Raw genomic sequence first — 27,481 nt, forward strand, 5'->3', positions numbered from 1 at the left:
AATCTCTATTTTGCTCTTTCCCCCCGGAAAAGACAACACTGCTTCGAAGGAGTAATTGTTCCAAAGACATAGTTGACGATTTTGAGAAAAATGGGCGCGTTAGGGGCCTAGTTGCCCTCCAATCTTTTTCTTCACTTGAAAGGGGCATTAAAACTTTTAATTTTCGCTTGAATGATCCCTCTTTCGATATTCTAGCACCACTGGGTCGATACGATAACCCCATGGAAAAAAAATAAGCACTCATCAGTGATCTATCTTCTGGGAAAAAAATACAAAATTCCACATTTTTGTAGATAGGAGCTTGAAACCTCTACAGTAGGATTCTCTGATACGCTGAATCTGAAGGTATGATTTTCATTGAGACTATGACTTTTGATGGGTATTTCCCCCTTTTTTCGAATATCAGGCAAATTTTCTCGAGCTCGTAGCCTTTGATGGGTAAAACTAAACTTAAAGAAACTTATATATTTGGAGTCACCATAATAACCCGATTCCTTTAATATATCTATTGGTGTCAAAATTCCGTTTTTTGGAGTTTCTGTTACTATTGAGCCGAGTCGCTCCCAACTTACATTCCGTTACCACGAACTGTTTGATATTCGGTGCAAAAAGGTTGCAATTCAGTATGTATGCAATTTATGTAAGCGCCCTCCACATCAAATTTCCAATACGGCGCTAATCTTTAATCCAGTTTAGTAACTAGGTTTGAAAGATCTGTTGACCTTTCAGAAGAAGAATAAACTATGATAGTTTTATAAGATAATGCAAAACTACCGCTATACTGAAAACACAATAACTGACAGGGCTTCAAAGGGAAGGGGAGGACGTTAGTACTTCCCTTAGAATGTAAACAATAGTTTCTCTGGTATTTTCACAAAAGAATCAAAAGGAATGATCTCCCTATATTTTGAAAACGAGTCTTCTTCGTATTTTCATCAAACAAAATCAAAACAAATTCCTTATTCCTCTCCTTATATCTTTGTGAATTGTCGCAACTGATCGTTGAAAAATTAGTAAATAGCTCTCAGAACGTCCAAACTGATGATGACAATAACTGAATTTGGAATTCTAGAAATTCCTTTTAGTATTACGTGATATTAAAAATCAATAATCAGGGTTGCGGCGTCAGACGCAACCTAGTTAAGAACAAACACTAGCCCAGAATTACCGAAAAAGCATTTTGAAAACAAATAGAATATATTTAGGAATCTTGTTAAGAATCTACATAACTGTAGGAATTCAGTTGTTTATGTGTACGACTAATTGACATTTGTGCTGCTTCGTATTTTTCTGACTTTGTAATTTTCACAGTAATGGCTACCGGGTCTAAGTGAATTTTGGTTAACAATCGATTTAGTCAAGTAATAAACTATATATTTATTCATCAAAGACAACCATATCTTGCTTTAACTTTTTCTTCAAAGGATTCGCAACAGGGCAGTCAAAACCCTACTGTTCAAATAGTTTATTCTAACTCCCACCCCTAAAGTTTCTGTAGAACAAGCACTGACCGCTATTTTCATAAGGAGACCCCTGATCATACCTGATTCCTAAAATTTTAGGTGCCAATTCAGACTTGTGCTCTTTAATGAATACATTCTATCAATATGTTTAATTTTGATTGATATTTTGGCAATACCTAGCAAAAAAATGGAGTCATTTTTATAGAAAAAATATCTAGTTGGTATTCCTTAAAGCATTAGATAAAACATGGAAAGTCAGTGGGGATGGCGTTTGTTTATTTTAGCCAACTTTTAAGTGCTCTAAGTTATTTTCCTGACTTTGCCTTCAAGGCCTCGATTTTGAAGGGTTGCTACCCCAGCACATGGAGCAGTGAACTAATAAGCTAACCTGACCTTAGAGTTGTTTGATATGCTTTTACAAATGTTAATTGCATATTTTCTTCCAGAGCCTCCTGCCAGAGGATACACTAGAAGGAAATCTGTTTTTGCCGAAGCCTATGATCCAGAAAATGATGCAGACGAAGGCGAAAAGGTTGTATATCCCAAGTCTGATTTACAGCGCTCACGATTGGCTGATGCTGTCAGAAATATTCTGCTGTTTAGGTCGTTAGACCCAGTAAGTAGTGTTTCTCTTTCATTCAAACAATCCAAAAATAGCATTATAGGTGTGCTGGAAAGGTAAAGGTCAAGAATTTCCCTACAGCTGCAGAAGAGTCTTATCCTACCGTCTTTTCTTTATCAAAAGATGGCCCTAAAACAATTAAAGACCAATTTAACGAGAGGAATTGTTTGGGCGGAATGTATTTTTATCTTGAAACCATAATTGCAAAAAGGGAGGCATAAAGAGCATCTCCTTGAAGTTAGGTGATAGGATAGTGGCGCCAATTCACGAAAATGTAGGGGGGGGGGGCAAGGATTTTTCTTAGATTTTTTTTTAAATTAAGATACAAAAAAAAAGAACAACAGTTAGCAAACATACCTAAAACAGGGGGTAGCGGCGAGGTTGCTGCTTGGCAAAATCGTCGACTAATCTATCCAAATCCAGTTTCTTTACCTCCTCTTTTTCAACGGCCATTATCATGAGATCACTGAGTCTGTCGTTTCCCATGGTCGATCGCAGATAGTCTTTCCCACGCCCTAATGCCGAGAAGAATCGTTCATTACTGGCAGTGGTCACAGGCAAAGTAGCAACTAGCTTCATCAGTTTTAGCACTGCAGAATAGGCAACTGGGAGGTCGGATAAGATTTTGATAGCTCAAAGAAGATCCATTTTTGAAATATCACTTTTTGACAGATGCAGATTTGCAAGAGAAAGCTGGGATTCTATGGCATGGTCATCGACACAGACAATCTCTTGATAATGACACATAACTCTTTCCACTTTCGAAAGTTCGAGAAAATTGGAACTTGAGGGGTCGAAGGCAGATAAAGCGTCGAGCAGAGGCATATTCTGCATGAAACGTTGGTCCATCTCACTCGTGAAACGATCTATTACCTGAAAGTACAGAAGTCTATCGCAGTTTGATTCAACTGATTGACTGATAGAATGTTGACCGTTTCTTGAGTTTGAAGCAACGCCTAAGAAATAAACCGCAATGGCTAGACATTTCGGGCTTCAAGCTCTTGTCTTAGATTGCTAAGAGTTTGGATCACGAATATCGTCTAACGCCACGAAATCAGATATGTTTTTGCTTAATGTTTCCCCTTCATTATCATTTCTTAGTTTTTTGACTGTCTCACGCTGCCTCGCCGTTGGAACTATCAGAGACTGCGGCAAGCACAGCAACAATACAATCAAATCTGGCCTTCACCTTCGAAATAGAGCGGACTGCGTAAAACCAGTGAGTCTGGACGGTCCTCTCTAGCTCCAAGACTCTTTGCCCGCTAATACGCTGGGATTCCACGAATAGCTCGTGACGAGTATTGCTGCATGATATAAATGCGTAAAGTCTTTGCACCACAGAGAAAAATTCAGAAAGTTCGCTGATATTTTTTAGGCAGTCAGTCAAAACCAAGTTTAATCTGTGGGCGTGACAGTGTACATAAACTGCATGAGGCACCTTCTGCCTAAACTTTGCTTGAACTTCGTTAAATTCCCCACTGATAACGGATGCGCCATCATAACAGTGGGCAATACACAGCATCGAATCTACACCAAGCTTTTCTATAGTTTCACAAATCGAGGTGGATAAGCTCTCGGCGTCTAATTTGTGCATGTGATAGCAGCCGATTGGTTGCTCCACTACTTTTCCATTTGATATGTACCTGAGTAGGATCGCTAATTGTTCTTTTCTAGAAACTTCTGATTCGTCATGAGCCCTCAAAGCAAGACCCTGGCGGCCAAGAAAGTAAATAGCGCGAAAAATGTACTTCACATGATCTCTATTTTCCTAAACCTCTTGAGATCTGGATTGAATTAAGGCATTCGCTATAGATTTCGAAGTATCATTACTCATTATCTTAAATTCTGTCGATGCTGACATACAATGCCTATGTCTTTCAGAACCATGATGTTGCTTTAATAGAGCAGAACTGACTTTCCACTTGAAAAATCCTGACTCAATGAAAGCCCTTTTTCCAGAAGTTTTTCCCGCCCTTAGAGTCCCCATTGAAAAATAGTGGTAAGAAAAACAAAACACGGAATTCAAGTTTTTTGAGTATTCAATCCATTCTTAAGTCTAATTGTCATGTGCACTGAATTTCTTTCCGTTACAACTGGTAGCCAGATATCTCTCAAGAATAGGGAGAGCTGGTTTGTCGTGACGCGTCCTAGAGATATCTGAGAGAGTTTCTTGACTACTACTGGAACCCGCAAGGGATTCAGCGATGCAGACCGAACTTTCATGTTGATCTGAGCCATTTATTGTCCCGCTTGTTTCCGAAATACTGTCACAAGCGGGAGAATTTATTTCAACTAACCTGAAACTTTGGGCGCTTACACTATTGCCAGTTTCTTGCACTTAAGTTTCTCCATTTTTCTTCCGCATTTTCACCGAAAAAAAATCCAAAGTTTGTTGTCGCTTTTTACTCATAGTTAAACGAGTAGTAGACAAGGACTTTACTCAGACACGACAAGAGAAGAACTGAAGAAACTCACTTATAAAATACTCCCATACTCCACGGTGAAACTACCCCGCTTAGAAACTCCATAAGCCAATCACTTACATTTCCTGTTCACGACAGTCCCATACACTCCACTGGGACTAGTCATCCCATAAACTATTCAACAATGTCAAGAATCTGCTGAACAAAACCCCCTTGAAACCCTAGAACACATTTCCTTTCCCAGCTACTTAAAAAGGCAATATACAAAACTCATAGTTTACAACGAATTCTTCACAAGAACAATAGCAAAACGGGTACTGACCACATGAAGCTTAGTTTTGAATGAACCCTACTCGGAAATAAAATAGTGTAGACGCGCTCGCTCTTAGACATTTCAAAACAAGGCAACAACCAGTTTGTTGGTCGTATTTATTGGACCAGTTGCTGGTTTAATATAGCACATAGCTAAAATAGAAAATAACTGTGAAATATAAATAAGAAGGTAATTTTCAAAGTCTAGGGGGGCCATGGCCCCTCCTGCCCCCCCCCCATAATTGGCGCCCCTGTGATAGGACCTTTCCACCGCAAAAAAAAGATATAAATATAAAAAATGGCATATGTATACAGTTTTTGTTAATAAGTGTTAACACAAAGGCTAGTTTAGCTTAAAGGCTCCTTCTCTTTATAAGAAGTTCTCTGACCCCCCCCCCTGAGAGTAAAACATGTGCTTACCTATGTTTGAAACGCAAGACTATGGTTTGAAGTTTGGAAATTAAAGACAAAAATCAAGCCTTGTTGATCTCCTAAATAGGCAGTTAAAAAAGAGATCCATAGCTCAAAAATAAACAAACCGTGTTTTGACTTGTGTATCATTTCTGGAATTATCATTTCATCACATGTTCATCATTTTCCGACAAAGCCAGAGAACCTGTGAAAAGATTCCGATGTCTTAATCAGGATAAAGTTGAATTAAAATCAACTTGATGAAAGTGATGAAAAGCCTTGAGCGATAGTCTATCATCAATCGTAGGGCAGAACTAAGGTGGATAGGCATAGAGTACCCCCACCCAAAAAAAATGATTCAAAGATTTGTAACTGACCATGTACACAGGGACTTTTAGGCATTGGACAACCAAGATTGTTCATATTATATGAGCTTTGCCTACTGGGAAAGCCCACTGGAATTACAATGAGGATGACCGAGATTTTTGGGCTGACTCATAACGGACAATGTCTACTGGAATTGAAATTTGAAAGCAAAATAGGAGACTAAAGTTGCCAGAACTCACAGGTGAACAAGTGTCCCAAGTTTAATAAACCCGCTCACCTAGAGTCTCAGGCAGGGCGACCGAGTCTTAGGATTGACATATGAATGACCGGATAAAGTGCCCAAGCAGCACGGATTCGCTGATGGCTCTAAATAGAACTTTCCACAATTTATCGATTTGGCCGTCGCTTTCAAGAAGAATTGTAAATTGTAGTGAAATTGAGCTAAACTTGGACAAATCCTATTGATTTTGGATTTTGATTGAATGTTATTCAAAGAAATATAGTCGTTTTTTGAAGAATAACAATAACAATATTGAATTACAATTAGCCTAATATTATTTCAAATTTTGGAACGCAGTAACTTCTGCGTCTTCTTAAAGACGGTAGTGTTGCTTCGGATTAAAATAAATTTTCAAAGTACTTCGGAATTTTTAAAAGGTTTTGCCGCCAACGAATGTGGAACTGCACCCGAAAAAAATTGTTCTGCCCAAAGGAAATTACGCATCGCTATTTTTCCTTTTAAACTTAAACTTTTCCATACTGTAAAGCGAAAAATTTTGTTAGGAATTATGCCCTTTACATCTTAAATGCTGTTGAATAAATTTTTTAATTAGCCTCTTTAGTTGTGTCTATTTTAATAACTGTGTGAATTAACTGATAACTGAAAAATACATTTATATTTTAAACTCTTAGTAAATATAGACTACGCTATTGCGCTGCCTCTGATATAGACGGACAATTGAACCTGGACAACATATGTGGCTTAAGTGGTACTGTCAGTATTGGGTCCTGAACGTAGGTGTAATATTTTTCACGTTTAAGGCCTTTTTCGCTATCCTAGCATAAACACATTGTATTCCTGCGAGAGTGTGCTACCAGATAATAATTTTAATGATTTTTAGAGAAATTCTTTAAGAATTCAAAACGTTGCTTTAGATAATTGTAGATGAATTTTAAGCGCAAATTAAAAAAATCGAATAATTGCAGATGAATTTTGAGCGTAATATTAAAAGAAAATTGACAAATAGTAGATGAATTTTGAGCCCAAAATTAAAAGAAGATTGACTAATATTAGATGAATTTTGAGCGCAAGGTTAAAAAAATCTACTAATTGTAGATGAATCTTCAGCGTGAAATTCAGAAAAAAATTCGACGTATACAAATTAAAATTTGGATATTTATTCATTTAAGGAATAACTGTGGGCGTTTTTTGAGTTTTGAAGATTCTATTTTGAATTTTGAAATGCTGTTCTAAATCGTTGTTTACCATTGAAGATATTTAATTTACAACCCAATTAATACTTTTCTGAAAAATGGTAGTGCTGAATTTGTCTTATTTCAAATTTCTGTTTCCACGAGCTAACAAAAAAATTGTTAGCAGCAATTGGGACGATGGAAACGGGCCTTTAGTGTAAAAAAAAAATTATCAGACAGATACTTGCTAATGGAACATGGCATATTTATGTATTTTTTTAGTGATTAACGGGTCTTTTAATCTGAAAAGCGGTTTTCGTGTCCGAAGAGTCCTCATTATTACTTGACAGAGACATATTAATGGAACCGCCGCATTCGTGGTTCTGAACTAAGGACCTCAGAATGCTTTTCCGCAACTTTACAGCATCATTTGATACCGAAGCGACAAGGATTGGGATACACTTCACTGTGACATAAGTATATTTATTATTTTGACGAAGCTAGGTATTTTCGAAGAGTACACTGCCTTTCCATGACGTATAAATAACAGTTCAATTGGGAAAATCCTTTTATTTGACAGTGAAACACAAAATCATGTTTTTAAATATTTTGATCACATAAACAGTCGCCATCTTCAGCAGATAAACCTTCAGAAAAATGACAAACGTCTTCAGAGTTGATCTACTGAAGGCGGCCACTGTGTATGGAACCGAAATATCCAGAAATACTATTTTTTATGTTCCACTGTCAAATATAAGGATTTTCCTTATTGAACTGTTATTTATTTTGACGAAGATTTAGGTAAGTCTTGGGTATTTCAACGTGGAAAAATTATCGTGCTGTTCCTGGACTTCACTTGGATATACGTTTCTAAGAAGGGACTTTCTAAATGTAGGATTTCGGCTCGAAGTATATATTCCACCGGAAATGATATATTCAGGTTGTGTACTCAACTACTCATGTTATAAAAATATATCAAAGGTATATTTTGTAACTTTCCTAGATGTAGACTATGCAGATGATTTGTGTCCTATATAACAATTTTAGTAAAATGAATGGAGTTTTGGAAGCGAAAATAGGTTAGAAAGAGGGAGATGAAACAGGTTAGAAAATAGGGATATGATGATGTATTAATTTTTTTGCGGAATAAAATTGACTGAAATTTGATCAGCAGAAGCGTCTAACACGAAGGAATGCTATTCATGGAAATGTAGGGGGGGGGGGGACAAGGATTTTTTCAATTTTTTTTTTTATGAAGATGCAAAAAACATTTTCAATTCTACAGGGAGCAGTTTTGTCGTTTTTTTTCAATGAAAATACCAAAAAAAAAAGATATTTTCGAAGTCAATGAATCAATAATGTCTATGAGGATGGTGCGATTGCAACTACCCGCAACTAGTTGGCAATCGTGCTGACACTAGTTGTGTCACTTATTTTTAACAGTTAAAACCAAAACTTTTTCATTTCTTCATCTCTGAAGTGTTGGATTCTTAGCAGTAGAAATTTCTAGGTCATATTTTGTTTTCTACATTTTGAATTCATATAAAAGTGTCCACTGAAGGATAAAGTTTTCGTCATGCGAATATAAGGTTCGAAAGACCGAAAATTCTCATGTTAAGTTGCCATCAAAATTAAGAGATACGGGTTTTTAACGTGCAATCTCAAAATAGGAGTTCAACTAAGGAAAATGAACTTTTTTTTATCTAGATAAATAAACTAAAATAATAACTAAACATTGGATTTAACGGTAAATGAATGTATTTGTTATGTTAATCACATGAATGTTTTTAGCTTTTATATGTTGTTTATAGAATCTATATTTAACTTTTTTCGTTTTAAAAGTAATTTTTCTGAGAATGACTCCCTTGGGTTTCCGGGGATCCTAATGAAGTGGTGTGGCAAGGGATGATTTTTTAAATTCATTTTTTTATTTACTGAAAACAAAATACATTTTAAATGTTTTCACTTTTTCACTTTAATTAATAAAAAATTATCAAGACTTTAAGGAATAAATATTAGTATATGTATAATAAACTGACAGCCCACGGTCATTTGTTTTTTGGTTTTTGTCTTTTTTTAGTTTTAAATTTCATTTATTTATTGATGGTGATTTGTGGTAGTTTTGTGCTTAGAAGATTATTCGACTTTATTTCTGCTCTTTTTTGACTTAGTGGAGCTCTACTTTCTTTGAAAAACTTGTTTTGTGGAAAAAGTTTTTAAAATTAATACTTTTAAAAGATCTTAAAAATATAGATCATTGCTGTATTTGAAGGATTTGGGCCGATTTTAAGGGAAAGTTTACTTGCGTCTGGTACGTGATCCAACTAAGATTTTTTTTTATACCAAGAATTGAGCCTAAAAACTTTTGCAACTCAATTTATAATGGGACACTTTGATGATTAATGAGTCGTAGGCCTTCATACGTACATACGCCTAATATGAATTCATTGAGCCTATCAACCAATTAAGCTGGATTCCGCATTCCTCAGACTCTAACTTGTCACCCTGAATAGTAGTCAATAGAATCATGACGAACATCTACACCTATATAAAGTGCTAAATTTAATTCAAGTTTATTCACGCTTCGTATAACGAGTCACGAATTCTTTTTCTTCCATTAACAATCCAGATTTTAGATATGGGAATGGGATCCAATTTTTTCCAGCGGCCGAACGTCTCTGGTGTCACAAAAATAAATTTTCGGCTCATCTGACTTTACATCTCCTTACATACAAAGTAGACGTTTGGTAAAAAACTAAGCCCTTATCGCAGTGGTTTCTAACAAGGAAAGCAGGGCGCTAAGAGCGTATCCAAGATTTTTGTTCGGGGGGGGGGGGGCTACAAAAAAACTTAAGAACGTGTATAAAATTTGTTTATTGTCATTTTTGTTACGTTTTTACTAGTCAAAATAAAATATTGGGGGATGGGGGCTCAAACCTAGTACCCCCTCCCTGTATAAGTTCTTAATGACACCCACAAAGATATTCCCTGATTTGGGGGGGGGGGGGGGTGGAGAGTTTCAAAAGTATTTCCAAGTCACGAATACATTTAAATTTTCTCCGAATGTTGAGTAATTGTACTTTTGTATAAGTATCGCCTTCTCAAGGGGTAGGGGCCAAAAACCTGGTCTTAACTCCCCCTCCGTTGGTGCCCGCAGAGATTAGACTAACCCCCACCCAAAAAAAAATAATGGATTTGCAAGAGACATAGACTATAAGCTATAATTAATGTTTTGCGGTCATTTCCAATAATGGTGATGGTAGTTCTGTTAAACAAAAATTGAGGTTTGCCCAAATTTTCCTTGAATTTAAAAATAAATACAAGTAAGCAAAATAAAAAGGATTAATAATCATAGAAAATTGTAATTATAAATTTAATTAATGCTTCCTTGGGGACAGGGAATTTTTACTCCTCCTTCGAAGACGAAAACTATAAAGGAACTGTATAATTGCGGAAAGTTTGTCAGTTTTTTTTTTCAAACCGTAGCCCCTTCCTAAAACATTGCCTACGCTTACCCGTTTCAATATTAAAAGAACTGGAAAGATAACGTCTTTTCATATTCATTTCTTTTAGGGCTTTTTTATTGTTCGCTGCTTCATTTATTTTTGCGATATCTCTGACTTAGCACTTTCAACTTGGTAAACCAAATGGTAATTTATTAAATTTGGTGTTTACTGAGTTACTAAATGTGAAGTTGTTTGAGGGAAGCTAAATAAAAAGTCAAAAAGATCAAGCTCATAACATCAATTAAAATTGAACGAGAACTTGTAATTGCAGGAACAGCTTATCCAAAGCATCAAATACAGTTTAATATATAACTACCAGACCGAAAAAATGTGTTTAAACTTATCCTATATAAGGGAGCAAAGTTCAATTGAACCTCGTAGCGATAATAACTTTGCCTACTATTTAACTTGCGTCAAGAAAGGGTGTTTTCGATGTTAATTATTAGTATGTGCCTCATTCTCTACGGTTTTCTTGAATCGATGATCGAAATTTATTGCTTTTTTGTTCTACTTCAAATGTTGATCGCTCTAGGAGGGCTGGTGCTGAGCCCGTGCCGCCTTTTTTTTTCTCTCCTTCTTCAGCCACAAAATGCAAGACAGTACTCTTGGCGTGGTTATTGAAGACGCGAATTCTTTTGTATAATTTATACAAAATAAAAGATTTTTACCAAGTAACCTATAATTTCTCACATTTCCTAAGAAAATTTCCTTTCTTTGTATTTTTTCCGACTATCGGACTTTCAAGACTATTTGTCTTGGCTTTTCTCTTTCTACAATTAGCCATGTCTTGATACATCCTACTGCAAAATACTTGATAACTTCAATTCAAAATAAACCCCCCCCCCCCCCCCCTCAAAAAAAAAATCTGCGTGCGTAAGGGTGAAAAGAGGAATAAATGCCCTCAAAATATGACCAAACTTGTTCAAATCCTTGAAAAATTTCTTACTTCTTTCTCTAAGCGTTGCATTTAAACACTTTGTTGCATTTTTAAGTTATTCAGAATAAATATCAGAAATTCAGAATAAATTCAGAATATCCACTACGAGTGGGGAATGGGAGAGGGAAGGAATCTCCCTTAAGTTTTTGCGATAGCCAGTACTCTTAGAATACCACGAATATAATCCACTAGAGAACCAGAAAAGTAAAAGTGTGTTTTTTTAAGCTTTAGAATCTAAATATTTTTTATCACATAGAGATTAATATTTGTTTTTCGAGCTGTTCTATGATTACTTCTTTGTAGTAATTTGGAATAAAAATCATACCTCGTCTTCATAAGGAAGTAGGCGGGGATCAATTCCGCCTTGAATCTATCTAAGATTCATTTCCCCTGGAAAAACTAATAAATTGCTAAAATAGTACTAAAATTGGGAGTTAGGATTTTTATACGCTTTGCGTATCTGTTCATTTTGATTATGTTAGTTAAGATAACGGCTACTGCTTACTAAACAGAATCAAACTACTGTGCCAAAAAATAATGAGTTGATGAATATTTTAAATTCATGCATGTCATTTGAAACTTTTCTAACAAAATAGCTTCGTTTAAAATGATAAGTCGGTCTTAAGTGTAGAAAACATATTACCACCGCTCGAACCATAAAAACTAAGTGAATTCAAGGTTATAAGAAAAAAATTAATACGAATGATGATAAAGAGTCGTACTTCTGATTCATCTACATAGGCCTAATTAAAGTGCATCGTCGCTGTTGTCGTCACCTTCTTTGAGACAAACTATCCGTAAACTTGAAAGGAAGGAGATGAAATTTCAATTTGCGTAGTCTTGGACAGGAAACTTCCAATGGGAGATTTAAAAACAAAATCTTCTAAAAATGTATACAATGGTCCTAATGATTAATTATTTGGCTTATTGATGCGGTAGTTCACGGTTGCCACTCATCTAAAGAAAATATTCTCTGTGCGTCTGACGGTTATCACCGTTAGGAGTTCTTAGAGTGCCGAGGACATCAAAATAAAATTATTTTTTGTCTTCTGGACCCATCTTATATGTAGCCTATCCAAACATGAAAATTGTGATTTCCTAAAATTTTATTTTTTATTGTTTAAAATTATGAAGTTTCTAAAGGAATATCAAATTAGGTCAGCGTTGCCACGTTGAAACGTGAAAATAAATGAGCAAAACTGATTATTTTGGTTTGACAACGCTTTTTCGATATTCAAACATCAACAAGCTATTGACTCCCAAAGACAACTACACTTTCAAAGGGTAGCTACACCTTCTTAAACCGTTTGGTGCCGTATGTTTTAGTTTTTTTGCTGATCTTGCACTCGATTTTTTTTTTTTTCGGCGCTCGCTACTATCTAAAACCGCATAATCGCATATGTAGTTTTTTTCATTTAAAATTATATTCCCGATCTTTTCTAATTTTTAAGGATAGTATAAGTTTCCCCTTAACATGTTCAAACGATCAGAATCCCTCTTCACTGTTCTTGATAAAAGCTTGTCAGTCATCGCACTCCCGGTTGACATCTTCCGGATTCCGGTTTATAACATACTTGTTCAATCTCGTAGTATTTTGACTTGGTAGCAGATATACAGCAGGATTTTTATTTTTCATTGAACTCTTTTTAATGCCTGATATATATTTTTAGAAATAATTTATTTGATGATAACGTATTAAAATTAACTTTATTTATCAATTGAAATGTTTGTATTTATTATTGAAACTTTTCTTCAAATAATATATTATGTAGTTTTATAGTGTCTGAAATATTTACGTAAATATTTCTAGGTAAATGATTTCACCAACTCCTTATACCTCATATTTGTTGTGATTTTTTGTTAGAATTACCCTCACAAGTTTTTATTTATTTATTGAAATGTTAGTAATTACTACTTAATTTTTTGCTTCAAATCATGATATTATGTAGTATCGTAGTGCAAGGCCGTATCCAGGGGGGGGGGGGTTACCCGGTTTGAACCCCCCTCGAAATTTTTGACCGAGTCGAAAATAAGTCGAAAATTAGTAAAACCTAGGTAAAAATCAGTAAAATTAGTCAAAAACTGAGTAAAAAATTAGTAACCCCCCCCCCTCCCGAAAAAAATCCTGGATCCGCCCTTGTCGTAGTGTCTGAAAAAGTTATCTAAGTATTTCTGCCAACACGATTTCGCCCTCCGACTCCTTATACCTCATATTAGTTCCGACTTTTTGTCAGAAGTACCCTCGCAAATGACAATTTTGGTGATGAATTTTGGTTTCTGTTTTGAGAATGAATTATTATTACTAATGCTACTAAAAACGTTCAAAAATATCCTTTATACAGAGCAGGATTTCCAAGTAGGTAATTTAACAATTCGTACTCACGTACCTCACTTATTGTTAAATAAAATAGGAAAAGAGAGAAAAAAAAAATAAAATCATGGTGTGTGAAAGCGGCATGGCTAATAAGCCAATATATGTGGTTAATAAGCCAAGCTACAAATTCCAAAAGCTACCATTCAATTGTAGAAGAAACTTGTACGAATAACTGAAATTGCCTGTCTGAGCTTTTCAGAAAGCCAATATATGTGGTTAATAAGCCAAGTTACAAATTCCGAAAGTTACCATTCAATTGTAGAAGAAACTTGTACGAATAACTGAAATTGCCTGTCTGAGCTTTTCAGAAAACAAGACTCAAAATCTGAGCTTTTCAGAAAACAAGACCCAAAATTACAAAATTTTCAATTTTTGACTATAAAATTTATATAAGTGAGATATTATCCTAGCTCCGAAGAATACTTGTATTTCCTAAGAGGCAGGGGGCACGTGCATTTGTATTAGAAAGGTTCCCAGAGCAAAATACAATTGAGACATTTAAACAGACTTCCATTCACCTCTGACTCGTTCTTGATCTGTTTAATGAAATGACTAGCAAAGAGAAGTGGACATTAACTGAAGAAACTTGTGAACTTCTTTTGTCAGAATCACCTAAATCATGCCAGGAAATTCCGTTCCCCTGATGTAAAATTTCCCCTTGTGAAAAAAACCTTCCACAGACAATACTCCACCCCCCCCCCCCCAAAAAAAAAATCTATATATTTCCCAAAAACAAATACTACGCGTGAACAATGGACAAATTTTGTAACTTACAGCTCTTTCCCCCCGGACTATGGGAAAAGGTGACTAGTTGTCCTCCAAAAGGTCACTTAAAAGGGGTCTCTGGACGTGAGAAGGGGACTAGTTGTCCTCCAAAAGGTCACTTAAAATGGACACTAGGATTTCTAATTTGCGATCAAATGAGCTCTCTCCCAATTTTCTAGTATCACTGATTCGGTACGATCACCCCTGGGGAAAACAAAACAAAAAACAAATAAGAACGTATCCGTGAAAAAAAAAATGCAAAATTCCTCATTTTCGTATAAAGCAGCTTGAAACCTTTACAGTAGAGTTCTCTGATATGCTGAATCCGAGTCGCTCTTTACTTACCATTCGTTACCACGAGCTGTTTGATAAGCACTAATTTTGGGGATAGGTGCTACAGCGATGAAGCCGCGTTAAGACTTTACAGAGGATGCCTACCCCCCCCCCTCCCACCTTTCTATTAAAGATGTTTTAAAAGGATCAAAAGAAACCCTTTACATTTCGTAAGTTATCGTCTGGTGAATTGATAAACAAAAAAAAAAAAATTGGCTGTCGTTCGCTTGGTTGTGTCTTTAATTAAGCAAATGGGCTTCAATATGTTTCTTCCTCAGGAACAAATGCAAGATGTTTTGGATGCTATGTTTGAAAAGACTGTCAGTGCCGGTGAATATGTAATTAAACAAGGAGATGATGGGGATAATTTTTATGTGATTGAAAGGTAAATATCCATATAGTTTTTGTCCTGTTTTGCTCTGCTCAGCTTATTGATTATTCTATGTTCATTGAATAGTTTAGATCAAAAGTTTTTTCTCTGTTTTTCCTTATTTGTATCCTGCAAGACATATATTTTCAAGCCTTTCATTTACTCTTCTCTCTATTTTTATTTCCACGTTTATTGAAACGATAAATAAATAAAGAGTTATTCGCTGCACAAGTGTTGCACACATTGTAGAAGATCTATACAGAAGTCTTTTTAGCAAAACCTTCAAATATAGCGCAAGTATAAATCTTCGTTTTTTAACTAGTTAAATTATGTTAAACCAGTTATAAAATTACATTAATCAGATTAGTTAACTTAGTTAATAAGTTCTAAATAATCAAAAGGCTAGTGGTGCACTGGGAATAGGCAGAGCTACCACTAGCAAAATTTTAAAGAATAAGGAATACGGTAAACCTCGCTCCCTAAATTGTCGCAAGTCCCAATATCTGTCCCAATATATTACCCCTAATAATCTTTAGTGATTTTTTTTGGGGGGGGGGGGGATTTCACTGACTGGCTGTCATTTTTACTGACTGATTTGGGAGATAGTGCTATTAGAATTACTTTATAAACGGTATATATTTGTTTAACGACAGTGGCTGATCTTCTTTCATGGATTTTACGTCATTTATTTCCGTCAGCCCATCTCCCTCATAAAAAAAGATTTGAGCTTCGCCGGCTTAATTTACCGACTTAATTATTCGGTAATTAGTCGGTAAAGATATTTTACCGACTCAATGATTTTATCGACTGGTTTAAAGTGTTGGAAGAAGGTTTCCTCCCTCCCCCCCAATACGTGGCGCACATGGGAATACCCATTATGATTAAAAAGAAGAGGACTTAGATACCACTGGGAAGCACAGCTGAGTCACCCTTTTGTTTCTGAATGGTTAAATATTCAGACCAGGGGTGACAATCGACGAAAAGGATGGAGGGATCTTTTTTTCTTTTTTTTCTTTTTTTAGTGAAGACACAAAAACATGTTCTTCAAAACTAAGGGGACTTGCCTTTTTTGTTTTTGTTTGTTTTTATTTTATTTGTATTGTAACGACAATACAAAAAATGTATTTTTCAGATCATAGAGGGCCAATTGCCTCTCTCCCCTTAATGGGTGTCCCTGATTCAGAGGATGATATTGAGAACCAAATTCAGCAGTTTCTAGATAAGACATGTAGGCTTACTCGGGTGGACATCAGTAGGCTAGATGCCTTCATTTTTTTTTCTTTTTTTGCGACTTTCTAGAATAGACTTTGATGTATGACCAATAAGAAAAGAACAAAATAATATAATTAAATAACCGAAAAACAAGGGTAATATCGACTAAGTCAATCGCTAGGCAGAGAATTCTTGCTCAATCTAGTTGGTGAATGGTCTTTTATTTATTCTGACTCGGTTTTTGTTTGTTTGATTCAGTGTCTCATCTGCTCCGTTTTACTTTACTTCAAGAGGTTAGTTTTTTCTTCTTTTTTAGCACGGAAGTTGGCTTAGCGGAGGTCCTTGCCGAAATATTTTCTTGTCGTTTTCGCTTCATTTCTGTCCACTGGCTAGTATTACCCTCGTTTTCTCGGTTATTTAGTTTTGTTATTTTTTCCATTGTTTTTCATACGTCATGTATAGCCAGTGTAGTCTTAGAATGTATTTAAGAATAGACTTTTACAGTGGAGCATTAATAGAAATTAGTTTACGGTTAAGTTAACATTTAGTATTGTTGCTGTTGTCGTTGCTTAAAATGTTCAGTTGCAATCAATTTTATTGTTTAAAGTGTCAGATTATTTTCTCTTATTAGCCAATGTTTATTGTTATTGTTGGCGAAGCAAGCATTCCTGTGTTTCAATAATACTTCTTTGTTGTAGTCATTGATCTTTATTGTTTGTGTGTGATTTCTAATTTTGTTTGTGAAGACTTTTACATTTTTTTTTACGCATAATAGATTTTACAAAACTCTGATTTATTACAAGAACCATTCCAAGCAATGGACTGGGTTATGGTTCTTAGTATTGTGTTGAATGAGAGGTCGCCCGACATCTGCAAGATGGTTTACATCTTCTAGCGTCAGTTGTTCCGTTGCAAATGACATACTTACGTCAAGCCGCTCCTCTTTATGCCATACATTGTAGCATTTCCTTCACACTTGGCGCGCGCCACCTGATGTACACGATTTCTTAAAGTGGATGTCCCCTCGATGTAGCATGACTGTGGTGGTTTTGTTTTGCCACGCCTTGAATTGGAGTGGCTTATTGAGATTAGTTCTACTAGTTAGTTGTTCCGGTATTTAGTCATACGTGTTGCCAGTCAAGATTTTGCTAAACTTGCGGAAACAATAAATATGCAAATTAAAATTTATGTGTTCCTTACTTTAAGGGGATACTCGCTTTGCTGTAGTAAAATAAGAGAGAAGTGTTTTTATTTAAAAATGAAAAGTGAACGTAGTCGATATTAAGAAAGTAAATAAGTAAAAACAGCTCCATGTTGTGAACTGTTTTTCTTTGGGCTGGGCTTCCAAAATTTTAAAATGAACTTTGTTGCCAGCAATAATGATGACATCTCTGTTCTGTAATGGAAAATGACCCTAATTCTTTTTGAAGGACTCCAAATGAGTTTTTTCTGTGGATCGTTTTACTGTTTCACGAGACAACTGGACGCCGGATAGAACTTTTTGGTAAATAATCTTGCCTGTAGGCAAGGCAGGTTTCCTGGTGGGCTACATATTTTCCGCTGAAGGCAAATAGTACGAACAAGGTTGCTATAGACAGCACAGTTGTACTATTTGAAATACATCTTCCCAAAATGAGAGCTTATGAGTAAATCTAAAGCAAATAGTAATGTTTGTTAAAGATAGTAGATTTTTGATAAAGAGTTAATTTCACATCAAAGTTTCTTTTCTGGACTTTCTCTATTAAACACTGACTCCTCCCTCTGCATGCTCCTAGTTTTGAAAACTATCTTTCTTTTCGTAACTCGCTTTTTCATAGTCTAACGATCAGTCTTTGCGGACTGACTCCACTGTGAGGGTGTTCAGTGTGGCAATTTATCGATGTACGAGATTTTTAATAAATATTTTGGCCAACATTAGGGAACACTTTGTTATTTTTGCTTATTTTATTGTTTTATTTTCTAGAACAGTTTGAGGAGGTAATCCTCTCTCTCAGTTGTTGTTCTCTCAGTGTAGTTAAGATTGTAAGATATAAATCTATTGTGGTTTTTATGAGATGTTTAATTTAGGAATTTTAGTCTAATGTTCATTTTTAATGCATAAGGACTGTCTTTCTGGGATTTTTTTGACTGTTGAATGGCCTACCGATTTTGGTCAGACAATGCTCACTTTATCGCAATTAGTTATTTCAGTGTCATCTACGCAAGGGGGAAGACTTGGTTGTGGATAAGCTTTGAAGAGGAATGATGACTAGGATGAAGAACGGGCTTAGCAACAATAATATGCTTATTCCAATTAACCTCTTCAGATGTTGATGACATTAGAGCCATGTAACATAAATTTTTAGAAAGGTTGCTGTGGCTTACACTTTTTATTTTTTTTTATTTCCAGAGTAAATATTTGACGACAAACAGAAAACATATGCTGCTTTATTTACTTTCTTAATTAACGCTTTTGGTCTACTCTAAATACCCAGCAAATAATTTGGGCAGGGATAACTGGGCAAAGATGATGGATCAACCTCAAAGGATATTTGTCTCAGTTTTCATCTAAATGACTTGCCAGTAGATTTTACAGCCAGCTAATCAGATCGCTTGAATGATGGCTATTCCCTTGCAATTTGTTTTGTGAATCGCCTTTCATTATTTGTGGAATGTTCACCTTTTTCAGTGATAGTTTAGTTCTTTAAGAGTTTAACGCAAATTGGAAGCAATAGAAGACCTTACCTTATACCTTAGATCCGCCTGTGCTTCTAGAGCCACTAAGGACATCAAGAAGGAGTTGTGAATCCACCCTTTTGTTTACTACTGCCAAAATGTCCTCGCACAGAGGTTGGATCGAAATTTAGAGTTTACTTAGTCCTGTCCGTTACGTTCATTGCAAGGTGTTTCTGAATCTGCCTCTGCGGCATGAACCTGTTAGTTGCCAGTGGAGCGCTGTAATTGGGAGCCGGATATTGTCTATGCGTTGCACGTGACCTATGTATCTACATTGGTAATCCTTTATGACATCTGTCACAAGAAGCCTGCCCGTTTTGCTGCGAATGAATTGGTTAGTTATCCCCTGCTGCCAGTGGATGTTGAGGGTTCTTATTTGAAATGAGTTCTGGAAAGTGGGTATTCTTCTCTCTTGTTCCTGGCTCAGGGGTCAGGTTTCGGATACATAAAACAGAACTGGTATATAATTGCTATTGAAAATTCACAGTTTCAGCAGTAAAAAGAAGCATCGGAACCACAAAAATTCCCATAGTCCACTAAAGGCTCCATTAGTTTGACCGATTCTTGTGAGCAATTCTCTTGTGTTCGGTCCAGTTTTCTCAATCATACCTCTAACTTGCTGCATATGTTTCTCTCCACGTGTGAAGCTCAAGGGTGAATCTCTGGTAGCCATGCATCTCATTTTCTCAATATTCATTTTCTGCCTCATTTGACTTCCTTTCTCCCTCACCTAGTCTAGAAGTTCTAGGAGTCGTCGAACAGAAGAGCACAAGCCAAACAAAATGCAGATGAAAGAAATTGAATTTATAGATAGGATAAAAAAATTTAGTATTTTCTTCAATTACATGCTTCAAGCAAGTGTTATTGATCTAGTCTATAGAATGCGCTGGAAAATGAGGTTTCTGAACTTTTAAAAATTCTTAGCTCGTTCTTTACATTGAATGTATTTTTTTGAATGAGCAGAAAATGTTTTATTTCAGGGAAGTATGTATAAAATAAAATATGGCTTAGATAAATACATCAAATTTCCTTGGAAATAATATTTGAATATAGAATTTAAAATTAAAAACGGTTGATTTTATATTATTCCGTTTATAAGTCATTCAAGATTATCTGAAAAAAAAACAGGGTTTGTCAGACATCTTTTTACTAAAACCTTCTGTTATCAAACTTTATTTCCTTAAAATCTTTTAAAGTTGGACGGTCTTGTGAATCTCTTGTCTAATCAAAATTTCTATTTGTTAAAATAGAACAAACTAAATTAAAAAAAAATTCAACTTTTTCTTACAGCATATTTCGCTTGCTAGTAGAAGTACCAAAATGTGGTGCTACCAACCAGGATTTGGTTCTGCTATCATCATGGATGATCTTTTGTAGCTTATTTTTTTGGTACTTTTGCTTCCAAATAATTTAGCTCTTGCATACCCGATGCTCAGCCAATTAACAGCAACAGCGATGTCTCTACTTATTTTTGGAGGCCACGTTCGGTAACTTCAGACAATACTTTAGGCCGAAGTTAAGCTTTCTGTTGGAAGCACTTGATTCTGTGGTCCCCAATCGGGGAAGTAGGCCCTGCGGAGGGTCGATTTAACTTTCCAAAGGGCCATTTGGACGATCCTTTAACCCAAATTTCTGGCTTTTTGTCCTTTGCCATTGGGACTAAGAGTCTCGTTTTTAGTGATTGGATTTATATGTTACAGGAAAGGCCATCGGGAAGTTCGTCGGTAAGACATTCAAGACTTAAAGTGAAAGAAAGGCAAGGGGTCCTTAAACTTTTTGGAGTTTTGAGGATTTATGGCTTTTATAATAAAATGTATGGTGTCATCAATTTATTCACAGCATGTATCTAGATTTGGCACTGAGGCAATCACCAGCTGAACAGCTGACCAACTAATGCATCAAGATTTTTCAGAGACAGCACTGCCTCATAAAGTCAGAAATGACTAATTACATTATGATTTTATGGTGCAATGCTGATGAACATCTTCTATAAGCTGACCTTCCGGTGTCAGCTGATACAGGTTCTACTGGAAGCCAACGCTATTCTGCTGACCAAGGTCAATCACAGTGTGGCTGTGGAAATACGAAAGACGCTATGTGATATATCAGTCAAAAATGGGTTTAATTAGAATGAACGTATCCCCTTTCGTTCTCGAGAAATTTTAAATTTTATATTCCACTAAAAACGCTTTATAACTAAAATTTGACAAGTTTTGCAGACTAAAAAGCTTTAAGTGCATGGCACTTCCACATCCACAAAAATTGTCACATAAGGCCCATCCCAAGATGACCAGAAAGGCACAATTGGAACTCAAGAGAGATATGAAGGCATATTTTCAAAAACTGTTATTTGCTTCTCCTGAACATTTTGGAAAATGTTACCTAACACCTTTCTTGTTTCCACAGCCAAGTGGTACTAAGGCCTCCCAACCCAACTCCATCCTCTATATGATTAAATTTGAGTCACTAGTGTAAACCTCTTTGTTTATATGCCTTTTATATTGGCTGATATAACGGTTTATGTAAGTTCTCAAAGATAGTCAATAGCATGAACGTCGGTATGTGGTCTTTATTTAATAATTTAGGAATGCACATACAGTGAAGAGAAGGTAGCAGAAAAACATTCAACTGACATGAAAGTGAGAGATGGACTGACTTTAAAAGTATACACTTGGCGCCAACCGGCCTGGGAACGAAACCCTTCTCACGACTGACTTTATTCCCACAAGCCCCCTTGGAGAAGCTCTTGTTGAAATATACATGACCAACTCTGTTAGAAATTAGACACCAGGAAAAGGCTTCTCGAATTTATATTCCAAATACTTTACACTAGTAGTTCCATCTGTTTTTTAATTTCACTATGTCTTCTCTATTCGGTGCTTTTCAAATTATACTAGATTAAATACAAGGGATATAATATTTAATTGTGTCCTTTTCTCCTAGTTTTCTACTTCACGACTTTTCTTTTAGTGGACTTTACAATATCTATGTTGCTGACAACGATGGACAGCCCAAACTAGTTGGAAACTACGACAATGTTGGAAGCTTCGGTGAATTAGCTCTAATGTACAATATGCCTCGGGCAGCAACAATTCAGGCAGTATCTAGTGGACTTCTTTGGGCCATGGATAGGCCCACGTTCAGACGAATATTGTTGAAAACTGCCTTTCGAAAAAGGAAAATGTATGAGCAGTTACTTGAATCAGTACCAATGTTGGGAACGCTAACGGTGAGTGTCCTAGTTGTTTTGGGGAAATACTAGTCATACATTTCAAACATTTCTTTCATATGCCCACAAAAGAAGAAAAAATAGCTTAGCACTGTGAGGGCCCTTACGCTCATCTCTATAGAAGGACTGCCCCTGATGGGGCGTGGCATGCTTTAGCATAGAGGAGAACCTGTATAGTTACGTAAAATTTCTTTAGTTTTCAGTGTCACGCCAGCAAATATTGAGAACAAATTTGGAACTGGGTATTTGGGGTCTGAAACCAAATCACAATTCAGTAATAACAGCGAATTATCTAATTGTGCTAATTTTTCGAGGAAAGTAAAACACTAAAGGAAACCTTATCCCCACACATTTTCTTCCTTCTTCGTTTATAAGATAGGAAGGTTGTTCTTCCCCATTATTTGAGTTAGAATCCATCAAAATAACAGGTCATACAAAGTCCATGTTTGTCCTTTATCGCGTTCGTCTCAGTTATTAAAAGATTGCCATCATTTCGCAATATAAATCAGTGTAAATTGTCATTATTCGTCTCTGGTGCTCCAGATTTATTATCCTCATCATTTTCCCGCAACGGTTTTTCCCTGTCAGTCTCCTCGGTCATTTAAGAATGTGTTTTTTCACATAAATTCTATTCCAAATGCATCAGAGTTATTAACTGTCATATCTTTAGAAAAAGTAATGCCAGATAAGTCAATGCTGAATGTAAAAGCTTTTTGTGATTTTTTTTTTGCGACGATTTGGGTTAGAAGAGGGTTCAAACCCTCCCTCTCTCTTTGTAAGAGAAGGGAAATTAACATTGTTCTTGAATGAATCGAGAAAGAACCATAGTAATTCTCAAATAATATCCGTTAGAAATACGAAATGTTTAACTCAATTTTCGGAAAAAATTCTTGTAATATTGTAATTTTTCTCCTTTTGTCGCATTTTTCGGCTGTAGTGCTTGTGTGTAGTGCTCAGTGCTTACATTTTAAGAGAAAATACTGTCAATTCTTACGTTCATTTTCTCCCTCAAGCTATTTGGGATTTTTTTTTTTTTTTTTTTTAGTTCTCATTTAAGACTGAATCATCCTACTTGGCTGTATCTTTTCAAAAGTTAAAACATATTCACAATAAAACAAAAATTCACCTGCGGAGATTTTTTTAGTCTACCGAGATTCAAGAAAATTTGAGTCTCAACCAAGCGTTAACAATCTTGTGACCTTCCCCCTCCCCTGTAACATAATTCTAATCATAAAAAAGGGAAACTTATCTTCACTAGAGGAAGCATGGTATGTCTCCAACTTCATATATCCATTTTGTCGAGAATCACATTGCTTAGAATTATAAATTTACTGTAATTGCTGTTTTTGTTCAACAAGCTGATTGTCATTCATTTTTGTAATTTTTTGCCTTCAATAGGCATTTCCAGCTATTGAATTGCGTTCATTTTTTGAAACCTATTAAATTAATTATTTCCTTATAGTTCCTAATAGCTCGATAAGCTACAATTCGTTATTTTCTAGATAGAAAATTTTTGGCACATTCATCTATTAGGATAAATTAAAGATCTTCCTGTTAGACCCTTTCTTAAAAGGTGCTAAGGAGCTGCAATATTTTTAACTCTATTTTTTTCATTTTAACTATAATTTCTGGAACAATAGAATAACATATGCGTGTAGAGAGGGAAATTTAGATCACTAGACTTTTACCATCTCTTCCGATTTTCATGTAACTCGCGTAAAGTTCATGGCGTTGTCCAAAGAGCATGATAATTGCGCTTATTCAATAATTAATTGTAAGTATTTGCCACCAGTTATATTGAACGCGGGGTTAACCCTAATACCTTGATATTCTGTGTTTGTGTTTTTCTAATTTTTATTATTTTTTTTTTACCTGTATCACTTTGGAAAAGCGTGCGCAATATAGCTTTCATCATTTTTTAATATTGAAAAACTATAGGCTTCAATAAAAAGAGGATTCAGTTCCCTAGCCTAGATCAACAGGTGAATCCCTCATTGTCGGTACGGAAGGGGCGTCACTTGTAATTTATTGATTTTTAGGAGACTATGGACTGTTTCCACTAGGAGAAACATGAGAGCATCTCCAGGTTCAGCCGTTGGAAAATGTATTCTCATATCTCACGCTACGGTGCAAGTTTATGATTTTTATACTCTGTAGACATAGGTAAAACGCAGCTTAGAAACAATTTTGAAGGTTTGTTTCTAGAGCGGTTAGAATACCTGGTAAGAAGAGATCGTATGTCCGTTTAACAAACCAAGAAAAGTGCTCTCCGAATTGGGTATCAAGATGGCCAAAAATGTTATGCATAAAAAATAAGAGATTTGTGAAAAACCAACTCATATTATATCGTAACGCATTTATGGCATCACTTTTAAGTCAATGTTTAGCATTCATATTAGTTTATTATATCATTAATACTAAAACTATATCACTATATTATATATTATAAAACTATACTATAATATATATTATATATTATAGTATATATATTATATAATATATATTATATATTATGAACTATAAAACTATATTATATTAATATTAATACTGTTATTATATTATTGTACTAGACATTTATTAGTATAGTATATTAGCTTTAATTGTCGCAACTGTTATACAGTAACGTAAGATTTTTAACGTATGGACGTAAAATGACGTATGGTCAGCTAAAAATAATCCACCAATCAAAATCGAGCTTATATTCATATGGACTTTAAGAAAAACTGTGTGACAGGATTACTTAGCTAATGTTAATAGGAATAATAGGATTAATAGGAATAATTCATTAATCTTAATGTTTGTAAAATGGAGAAAGGTGTAATTTTGCTGATTAGTAAGCTAATTTCAGCTTACAAAACATTCGTTAGTTTTTTAATTAAATTGTAAGCTACTCACATATCTTTCAAATTGGGCAATCGACAGGCCCATTAGTCGTTAAACATAAAATATGATCTGAACAGTGCACCCTTGAAAATTAGAAAGACAATAGTTGCTACGCAACCGTCACTGGCACATGGGAGTTTCTGGTGCAATTGTTATTTTAAAGCCTTTTTACACGGAAAACATCACTCCACCTTCAATAAAAAAAAATATTGGGGAGCGCTTGTTAACAGACTTCGAGCAATAGTGAATTGGATAGTGTTAGACCATGGCTAATACATTGATTATGTTTCGCACTCATTCAGTTTTTTAACTAAGTTCCTAATTTCTATGGGTTTTCTATTCTTTTTTATCAGAGGAAGGACTGAATTACGAGTTCACTTATGACCAATCCCATTTTAAGAAGAACCAGATAACATACGAATTAAAATGCTAATGGATATGAAACTAAATGCGCAGACAGGCACATACGCATTTGGGAGGATTAAAAAAACGTACAAAATAAGTGAACCAAACGACGAATATTTTAAGATAAAAAAGAACATGATTTTTTTACATTGGGAGGGGGGATCAGGGTTCTGAAGTCAAATACCTTAAGCCTCTGCATATTTTGGCGCCATTATAATTCCAGACGCCAAGTAATAGTGTACGCCTTGAATGGCATTCTTCCAAGGTAAATCAACTATTCGCTTTTTACTCTAATTCATTTCCAGTTAATCAAAAACGTTACTTGGGAAAATTATTGTAGAATGATAAGCAATATTTCTTAGACATTTGGCAATCTATCTTTTCTTGTTCATGATTCAAAATAAGGCCAGATTGCTATTATGGGCTGGGCTTTCAATTAAGTCTTTTATCATATATCTTTCCGGTCGGAACGAAACTTGGCAGTATTGACTTAATCTGTATTCTACTTTTAATCAATAGATGCCCTTATTACACATCTCTATCGCTTTTTCCCTTTCGTTCGTATATAGAAAACCAAGCCTTTTTTAGCATTAATTAAAAAAAAACTTTCCGTAAAAGAAGTTTTTTAAGGAAAAGTAAAGGCCATTTTAAACTTAAGATCAGCAGATACAAATACCTATTACAATTCAAACCCAAAACGACCAGAAATCACTTTTAAAGAATAAATGAAACTCAAAACGAACAGAAATTAAATAAACAATTAATGCAAACAAACATACAATAGATATTAATATAAATGAATAAATAAATCTTAAAACTAGTGAACCTTAAATTGAATATGCAAATCAAGCTTGAAACGAACAAACATAACTACAAACACGAGTTTGGAGATAGCCTCCTTCTCTCACTGTAAAAGTCTAAAACCTACTGTGTCATTGGCGCTTTACTGAAAACTATATGTGTCTTGAACAGTCTTGGAAAGTATAAACAAAATCAAATTGAATATTTGATATATAATGGTATTAATCGTTGAAAGATCCATCAGTTCAAGATTTTTTTTTCACTGTAATTTTATTTTCATTTTCAATGCTGTAAGAACTGGAAAAGAAAATATTTATTCGTTTTCAGTGAAGCGCCAATGACGCAGTAGGCTTTAGGTTTTTGCAGTTAAGGAAGGGGGTAGTATCCAAACTCTTGTTGGTAGTGAAACTATATTCGTCTTGAACAATCTTAGAAAGAACTAATAAATTGAACCGAAAATTTAATATATAATGATATTAATTTCTGAAAGCTCTTCAGTTTAAAATTTTACTGTAATTTTAATATTTATTTTGAATATTAAGTACAAAAGAAAATATTTCTAATAAAATTTGTTTCAGTAAAGCGCCAGTGACACAGTAGGTTTAAGACTTTTAGCGTGAGAGAAGGAGGCGACACCCAAACTCTTGTTTTTATTAAATAAAAAAACAAGTTTTTTTAACTGAAAGTAAGGAGCGACATTAAAACTTAAAATTAATAGAAATTATTCCGTATATGAAAGGGGCTGTCCCCTCCTCAATACCTCGCTCTTTACGCTAAAGTTTTTTAATTGTTTAAAAAATAAAGTTATGTGACAGATTCAAACTTTAGTGTAAAGAGCGAAGTATTGAGGAGGGGACAACCCCTTTCATATAAGGAATAATTTCTGTTCGCTTTAAGTTTTAATGTCGCTCATTACTTTCGGTTAAAAAAACTTTTTATTTAATTTCTGAACGTTTTTGAATTAATGCAGTTTTGATTTT

The 27,481-nt window shown here is 35.1% G+C and overlaps 1 protein-coding gene across 3 annotated transcripts in view; it reads left to right on the forward strand.

Annotated features, from left to right (window-relative positions):
- Positions 1-27,481, forward strand: part of Pka-R2 (cAMP-dependent protein kinase type II regulatory subunit) — a 143,496-nt gene that overhangs the window by 51,315 nt on the left and 64,700 nt on the right. For all 3 annotated transcript variants that reach the window (XM_089100777.1, XM_089100778.1, XM_089100776.1), the window contains 3 exons: positions 1,910-2,079; positions 15,165-15,271; positions 22,154-22,412. In XM_089100777.1, the coding sequence (XP_088956903.1) occupies positions 1,910-2,079; positions 15,165-15,271; positions 22,154-22,412 (536 nt within the window). The remainder of the gene's footprint in view (positions 1-1,909; positions 2,080-15,164; positions 15,272-22,153; positions 22,413-27,481) is intronic.

Source organism: Artemia sp. Qi Xiang Cuo, chromosome 14, assembly GCF_049724085.1.
Source record: "Artemia sp. Qi Xiang Cuo chromosome 14, ASM4972408v1, whole genome shotgun sequence".
In the NCBI taxonomy this organism is placed as follows: domain Eukaryota; kingdom Metazoa; phylum Arthropoda; class Branchiopoda; order Anostraca; family Artemiidae; genus Artemia; species Artemia sp. Qi Xiang Cuo.